Genomic DNA, 8,402 nt, shown 5'->3' on the forward strand with positions numbered 1-8,402 from the left:
ATGCTGATGATGATGATACTTGGATGGGAGAAGTAATTTCTAAAAATTTTAAGAAAACTCAGAAGGTTGGATGTTTTAATTGTGGTTAACCAGGTCATCTGAAACGGGACTGTAGGCAAGGCATTCCTAGGAACAAAGTTGTTTTCTAGAGATAGTCCAAACAAGAAGGCTCCAGCCTTCTGGAATATGCAGAAGGTGTGGCAAAGGCCCACACTGAACTACTGAATGCAGATCAACATGGGACAGGCAAAGCGACCCTTGGAAATGCCTTAGAGGGCCTCTTGAAGGCCCCTGTGTCAAATCTGGTTCAACCATTTCCAGTCAGCACTGGGGAAACTCTTCCACAGAGCAATTAAAAGACCTAATGCCTGCGTGGAAACCGTACTGCTCTGATGATGCAGCCACTTTAGAAGATAAAACAAAATTTCTAGGTGAAACCATAAAGCAAATATTTAGTCAACTTTCTATAAATGATCAAAGACCAAAGTTAAAAATACAAATAAATAGCATTGAAATTGAGGATTTAGTGGGCACAAAGGCAGATGTAGCAATAATTGCATCAAAATTTTGACATCCAAACTGGCCTCTTTAGGAGGCAAATGTTCAGATTCTAAAGATTGAAACCTTATCTCAGATAAAACAAAGTGCAGGATTGGTCAAGTGTATAGAGCCAGAAGCACAGACAGGAAAATTAAGGCCATATATGGCTAACATAGCAGCAAATTTATGGGAATGTGATTTGTTACAGCAATGGAACACCCAGATTAGCCATTTTTCTTTTCTTTCTTTTCTCTCTCTCTTTCTTTCTTCTTTTTTCTTTCTTTCTTTTTTTTAATTGTGTTTTTCAAGATAGGGGTTCTCTGTGTAACAGTCCTGGCTGTTCTAAAACTCACTTTGTAGACCAGGCTGGCCTCAGACTCACTGAGATCCACCTGCCTCTGCCTACTGAGTGCTGGGAATAAAGGCATGCACCACCACTACCAGGCTTCTTCTTCTTTTTGTTTGTTTTGTTTTGTTTTGTTTTGTTTCTTAACAGAATTTCTCTGTATAGCCCTGGGTGTCCTGGAACTTGCTTTGTAGACCAGGCTGGCCTCAAACTCATCCCCCCACTCCCTCTGACTCCCAAGTGCTGGGATTAAAGCTGTGAGCCATGACCACCTGACTGTACAGCATTCTTAAAGGCTGAGCCATCTGTCTAGTTCCATCTTTTATCTTTTCCAAAGTATCCATTCCGACTAGGGAGAGGTGCCATCTCAGAGTGGCATGATTTATCTCAGAATGAGTGGTATGAATTTTTCCCCCTTGTAGGCCTGTCTTCTTTTGAGAAATGTCTATTTTGATTTTTAGTCCAGTTTCTGGATTAATTATTATTTATTTTATGTATATGAGTGTTTTGCTGGCATGTATGTCTGTATACCATGTGTATGCTTGGTGCCTGTGGAAGCCAGAAGAGAGAGGTAAGTCTTCTGGAACTGGAGTTGCAGACAGTCGTGAGCTGTGGGTGCTGGGAACTGAACCCAGGTCCTCTAGAAGAGAGGCTGTTTCCCTTAATGTCTGAGCCATCTCTCCAGCCCTGTGATTATTTAGCTTTTGAACTATTTGAGTTTCAAGTACCCATCAGTAGGAGAATAGCTAAGAAAATGTATGGTTATATATGAAGAATGCTATTATTTAGTAATTGGAGTACTGTTTTAGTAAGTGGAATATTGTCATTGGTAACAAAATGAGGAGCCTGGAGACACTGTATGAGTGAAATTAGCCAGACACAGAAAATACTTTGTGACCTGAAGCTGGGTATGTCAGAACACCAGTGTTGTAGTTTGAATTAGAATGGCTCCCATAGGCTCATATAATTGAATGCTTTGTCCCCAGTTCGTAGAATTTTGGGGGAAGGATTAAGAGGTTTGGTCTTATTGGAGGAGGTGTGTCACTTGGGTGGTCTTTGAGGTTTCTAAAGCCCACACCACTCCTAACTGGTTCTCTCTCTCTCTCTCTCTCTCTCTCTCTCTCTCTCTCTCTCTCTCTCTCTCTCTCTTTATGTGTGTCCATATGTCTATCTGTGTGTGTGTATCTATCTGTCTATCTATCTCTGTCACTCTCTGCTTCATGGTTCTGTCTCAAGATGTAAGATCTTGGGGCTGGAGAGATGGCTCAGAGGTTAAGAGCACTGGATGCTCTTCCAAAGATCCTGAGTTCAATTCCCAGCAACCACATGGTGGCTCACAACCATCCATAATGAGATCTGGCGCCCTCTACTGGCCTTTGGGCATACATGCAAGTGGAACACTATTACACAAATAAACCAGGAAGCTCTCAGCTACTGCAGTAGCACCAGGCATCCCTGTCTGTTGCCATGCTTCCCACCGTGATGATCACAGACTCACCTTCTGAATTTGTAAGCGAGCCCCAATTGGATACTTGCTTTTATAAATTGCCTTGGTCACAGTGTCTCTTCAGAGCAACAGAACAGTGACTAAGACAGCCTGGAATCCTAGAACTTGAAAGGCTGAGGCAGGAGGATCAAGAGTTTGAGGCCAGCTTGGCCAGCTTGTTAGTATCTCATGTGTGTGTGTGTGTGTGTGTGTGTGTGTGTGTGTGTGAGTGAGTGTGTGTGTGTGTGTACCGTCACAATCTCAATTATATGTGGAATCTGTGAAAAAGTAAATCTTCTTGAGTAGAGTAGAATTTCTCAGAAGCTAAAGAGAGAATTGGATGCTCAGGGTACAGACTGTGCGCAGGTGGAGGAAGTCCTACCATCCCAGTAAGCATGAGTCATAGTTTGGTTTTTGAGACAGGTTCTCATGTAGCTCAGGATGGCCTCAAACTTTCTATGTAGCCCAGGATGACCTTAAACTCCCGATCCTTCCATACTGCTTCCTGAGCTCTAGGAGCTACAGGTTTGTGCCAGCAGGGCTGGCTCATGGTTTATGTTTCAAAACGACAAGAGAAGGATTTTGCTACAAAAAAGTTGATGGGCAGCCGGGCGGTGGGGGCGCACGCCTTTAATCCCAGCATTCGGGAGGCAGAGGCAGGCGGATCTCTGTGAGTTCGAGGCCAGCCTGGTCTACAGAGCTAGTTCCAGGACAGGCTCCAAAGCCACAGAGAAACCCTGTCTCAAAAAAACAACAACAACAAAAAAAAGTTGACGGGCATGTTAATTACCAATTTGATTACTACATTGTGTATATACTGATATATATATAAACATATACATATGTGTATGTGTGTGATATGTGCCCCCATAGAACTGAATAATTATTGCATGCCAATTCAAAATAAAACTTTAGCCATCCATGGCTGAACATCCTGTACCCCAACATTCGGAAGACTGACATAGGAGAGTGAGTTTCAAAAGACCTGGGCTACATGGTAAGACCCTAACTGTCTCACAGCAATGCAAAACCAGTAGCTCCAAATAGGCCTTACCTCCTCTAATAAATGAACAGGGTGCTGGGGCCTGCAGAGAAAGCAAGGACCCAGGGGGGAGGAGGGACGAGTGGAAGAGTTAGCTGGACCTAGCACAGGGGAGTGGTTTGAGGATGGCTCTAAAACATGTTGCCAGGCAACCGGAACGGCACTCACTATCTGCAGACGTCTCGTGGGACAGATGGGACACCCCCCTCCTCCATCTGAGCACTCTCAGAAGCCAGTTCAAGCTTTCTGAGACTCTGACCCTCCGCGGCTCTCTCTTCCAGCCTCACCTCCCACGGCCCCCTAAGAAACATCTGCTTTAGCAACGTAACTCTTTAAGATTTAGTGATTTTTATGCGTATTGGTATTTTGCCTGCATGTGTGTATATGTACCTGTGCCAGATGTATGCCTGGTGTCCTTGGAGGTCAGAAGAAGGCATTGGATCTCCCGGAACTGGAGGTACAGACAGTTGTGAGCTACATCGTAAGTGCTGGGTACAGAACTTGAGTCCCCTGGAAGAACAGCCAGTGTTCTTATGCTTTTAACCATTTCCCAGGCCCCTCAACAATACTTTTTATGACTGTAAAAGTAAAGACATTTATTGTGAAAAACTTGAAAAAACACAGAAAAGTAAGAAGAAAATCACACTTTGATCCCCCACCTTTCAGATGACTACATTAAACATTTGGGATGTGGTTTTTATTATAAATGAGAACAATACATATTTACAGATGAATGACTTCCTTCTTCCCATTCCATGTCGGCTGCAGCCATTTCTGGGGTCATTACAGTTTCTGAAAACATGGCAAGGGTGTCACGAACACAAGCCACTCCCAATCATCTTATAACTGCTGGAGCTGAAACTGCGACCACGTTTCACATTTGCGTGTTTCTGTTTTTACCCTCCTTCTCTCTCTCTGGCTTCCCCACATCTGTTGCTTGCTTACTGTTTTTCCTCTGCTGAGCTGAAGGAGATCCATCTGTGTCCCGCCATGGTTCCTGCTCTACTTACTTATAATCTTTTGCCTATAGTGCCTATGCTAAAAATACCTTCCCCTTCCTAGCTTTCAAAGCCTTATTTCTTCATTCATTCATTCATTCACTCATTCATTTGTTCATGTGACTGCACACTGAGCACCTGTTTTTGCCAGGCACGGGAGCCAATAGGAAATGGGATATGGCCGAGGAGACCCTGGGACAAACACAAAGCCTTCTTGTCTTTCTTCAGAAACAGTAGGACACTTCCTTCTTTTAGTGCCCTTGTGACTGTCTGTCACTCAGTTTAGGGCTCAGAGCATTCTGACCCTGTCTGGGCTGAAGTCCTGTTAGGTGGTACCCCCCATCTCTACCCCACTTCTTTCAGCTTTCTTCTCTCCCTGCAGCTGAAAACCAAAAACAGCTCAGGAAATGTCAGAGCCCTTGACCTCTCGGTTCGGTGACATTATCCTCTAAATACCTGAAATTGGGGCACTCAGCTTGGCAAAATCTACCGCAACAGCTGCTGTGTCCCTTATGGGCCATTTGTGACTCGTTTCTGCCATCTCGTTAAAGGTGGTCCACATGGCCCCCAGTGAGCAGTAGAAATGGTTCAAGGGGGCCCACGGGTGCCCATCTCAGCCCTTCCTTTTCCTCACAGGCTAAGGGAAGGGGCAAGGGCAGCTTGATGTGGTGAGAACTGATCCGGGCCCCTTTCCATGCCTTGGCTCCCCTCCCCCCTCCCACATTCATCTGGAGAACCACCTGGGCCTCCATTTCCCACCTTCCCCTTCTCCATCCGGGCCAGCACAGCCACACTCGTGCCTCCTTTTGTAGGTCAGCCCGTTCTCAAGGACTGTGCCCTCTGACTCAACAACTTCCTCTTGCGAATCTCCTCCAGCAACCACCTTCGGACCACATGCCAGTACCAGAGGCTGATGGGTCAGAAGCAGCACAGTTGGGAACTGTCCCCTCCCTCTGCCTCAGACCCTCGGGGAGACCCTGGAACCCGTGTTCCACCCCCAGGGCCTGTATTCTCGTCTAACTCCCTCTTACTCCCTTTAGAAAAGGGAAGGACTTCAGTCTTGAAGTAGAAGAGGAAACAGACAAACCCAGAAAACCAAGACTATTAGAAAAGGAATCAAGACCAGGGGGGTTGGCGGCACCCAGTTTCCGCGCTGGGCTAACGCTAATGCCTCTCCTCTTCTTGCGTGTGGGCGTGGGGTGGGTGGGTGTCGGTGTGAGGGATCCTTTGAGGGAAGTTTCTGGCAGCTTAGTCCCCATCGAGTTTGCATTCTTTTGAAGGCTACAAACAGATTTAGGTTTTCAGCTGCTTCGACCCTGTCTGAGCGAGATGGAGGGCCCTGCGCTCTCGGCAGTTACCGGGCCCCTCATTCTGGCGGTTCACAGTCCCTGCTGGGCTCTTTCCCAACATCTGTACTCACTCTACTCTTCACAACCATCACCTAAACGTCACATCTTGCACACAAACTGCATCTCTGAGTGGACACAGCAGGTGCTAGGCTTCTTGGAGCCAGAAACTCTCACCTCTGCCCCAAGGAGAGTAGCCAATCTCTGGCAGCCTCCCCCAGCAGCTACAGAGTGCTCAGAGGAAAGTCACAGGTCACAGTTCACACAAGAACAGGCTGGATGCCCCCATCCAGTCTCTAAGCTGGCCCCCGAGCAAATGGGAGTCCTGAAGGGGGCGCCATAAACTTCCCAAAGTTTGGCATTTCATTCTTCTTTGTCAGATCCCAGCATCTCAAGGCGGATCCTCGAAGGAATTGTAGGTCAACTAAGATTATCCTCTTGGAGATTCAGAAACTGACTCGAAAGGGAGGATAGTGGAAGAAAGGGGGAGAGAATGGATGGATGGATGGATGGATGGATGGATGGATGGATGGGTGGGTGGGTGGGTGGATGGATGGATGGGTGGATGGATGGGTGGGTGGGTGGGTGGATGGATGGATGGATGCACTTAGTTCACAGATATTCACAAATGTAGAGTGCCAGGATGCTGAGCGCAGAATCCAGGGTTAGGGAGCAGGTCGGGTGAAGGCCACCTGATGCTCACATGCTTTGAGGTGCAGCCCCATCTTTAGCTTCTAGCCCATCAGAAGTGGGGGTTTCCACAGCCTCATCCTCGCCGCCCACCAGCGGTTCTTCCTCCCCCTTTAGGTCGGGAGCTGGCCCAGACTTCAGCTCCTCCAGTACTAAAGAGCCCTGGCGAGACTTCCGCCTGCTGAAGAAAGTGGTGAGCGTGGGCCGCTGCCCCGACCCCTCTCTCTCCAGGGCCGCCGAGCCCTTGTTGCCCCCTGACCCAGATGCTGCGGCTGTTGCGGCCTCTTCATCAGGAACCCGGGCTGGCCCAGCCCAGGCATCCACTACCCCATTACGCTTCCCACCTCCACTCAGCGTCAGGGCCCCAGTCCTCCGCTTCTGCCGCCGGCGCCATAACAGCAGCAGAGCCACAAGGGCCAAAACCACTAGCAAGGCCACAAGCATGGGCACTAGCAACATGCCCCTTGATCCCTGGTGTGGTGTCCTGGTGGTTACCGGCTCTGGGGTAGACATTATGGATATTTTTATGTTGGAGACTGGAGTGCCACCGGCTGCACTAGAACTCTCCACAGAACTGGCTGCTATGGTGGTCGGGAGTCCATGTGGCTCACTGGAGAGCCCTAGAGATTCAGTAGTCATGGTGACAGGGGGACCACTGGACTTGGAGCTTACTGTTGTAGCCACAGAGGGTTCACTGGTCTCCTTGGAACTTGTCATGGTGTCAGGGGGTACACTAATCCCTTGAGAGGTTTCTTGAGAGGTAAAAGAGACAGCTCTGCCTGTCACAGGATTGGCTGTGGTGGCAGAAGGGTCACTGGAAACGGCTGTCGATTCTGGAAGCTGCACCGATGTCTTGTTGGAAACTTCCCGGGAGATTGCAGGCTCCGGTACAGGGGTGTTTATGATGTCACCAGTGGGAAGTCCAAAGGGGGTTGGGGAAGGTGGATGTGGAGTCAGATGTGGGGTCTGAGTCCAGATGCCGGTAGTCCCCTCAGGATCCACTGTCCCTGGCCTAGTGGAGACTGCTGAGTCGACAGCCGAGGCCTCAGGGATACTTGGGACCTCAGAGATAATTGGGACCTCGGTATGGAGGGTAGATAGCAACATCGATGTGTTCTGCAGACCTTCTGGGTTGCTCGTCACCTGGGTCCCTGGGACCTCGGTATGGAGGGTAGGTAGCAACATCGATGTGTTCTGCAGACCTTCTAGGTTGCTCATCACCTGGGTCCAAAAGCCCCCAAAGAGGAGGAGAAGCAGGGCCATCTCCAGAGCTGGAGTTGGGACCTGAAGGTAGGGAAGTTGCAGAAGAACACACAGGGGTTGGGAGGGAAACCTGGCCGGCCCCCTCCTTCTGCCCACTTCCCTGCCAACTGCCAAGCCCAACTTGTGGTTTAACGGTTTTTTTTTCCATTCTTGCTTTTACTATTATCAGAACCAGCAAGGGAACAGATGGTGGCAGTGACCCCCACCCTGGCCTTGGCAGCTCAGACTCCCCCAGCAGCCATGTCCTCCTGGCCTTCACTCATTCCGCTCCAACCAATGGCTCTTGACCCCTTCTCCCATCACCCGACCCATCTTTCCAAACTCTAGGTAGGTCCCTCATCCTCTGAGCACCGCCTGCCCGTCTATAGCATGCCACCTTACCAGTTCAATGGAAGCGGCACAGGGCCAGGGCGAGAGCACCTCCTGCTCCTCCAGAGACTTGGTCAGGACTGGGGCAGACTGAGCCCCAAGGGGAAAGGAAGTGGGTCTCGGCTCCACCCACTCCACCCCTGCATCCTGCCCCACCCATTCCTACTCCTACCATTGCCTGAGGGACCCAGGGGCTCAGTGGAGGCACCAAGGGATGCTTTGGTCCAGAGCTGGGATTCTTAGGTTTCCGCTGGGATACAGGACGTCAAGCAGCCAGAGCTGGGAGATGAGGAGATGTGCTAAGGACCAGGAGACAGAAAGA

The 8,402-nt window shown here is 49.2% G+C and overlaps 1 protein-coding gene across 1 annotated transcript; it reads right to left on the reverse strand.

Moving 5' to 3' along the window:
• Nucleotides 1–3,995: 3,995 nt before the first annotated feature.
• On the reverse strand, nucleotides 3,996–8,155 carry Spn (sialophorin). Its single transcript, XM_050166074.1, has 2 exons — nucleotides 8,093–8,155; nucleotides 3,996–7,732 (listed from the first exon to the last, which is right to left on the reverse strand). The coding sequence occupies exon 2, from the start codon at nucleotides 7,709–7,711 to the stop codon at nucleotides 6,458–6,460; it is 1,254 nt and encodes a 417-aa protein (XP_050022031.1). The 5' UTR covers nucleotides 7,712–7,732; nucleotides 8,093–8,155; the 3' UTR covers nucleotides 3,996–6,457.
• Nucleotides 8,156–8,402: the final 247 nt, after the last annotated feature.

This window comes from Alexandromys fortis, unplaced genomic scaffold, assembly GCF_014885135.2.
Source record: "Alexandromys fortis isolate MF-2015 unplaced genomic scaffold, M_Fortis_MF-2015_v1.1 scaffold_146, whole genome shotgun sequence".
Lineage (NCBI taxonomy): Eukaryota > Metazoa > Chordata > Mammalia > Rodentia > Cricetidae > Alexandromys > Alexandromys fortis.

What these genes read in the sequence shown, in the direction of transcription:
- Spn (XM_050166074.1), bottom strand. Translation starts at nt 7,711, where the DNA reads ATGGCCCTGCTTCTCCTCCTCTTTGGGGGCTTTTGGACCCAGGTGATG.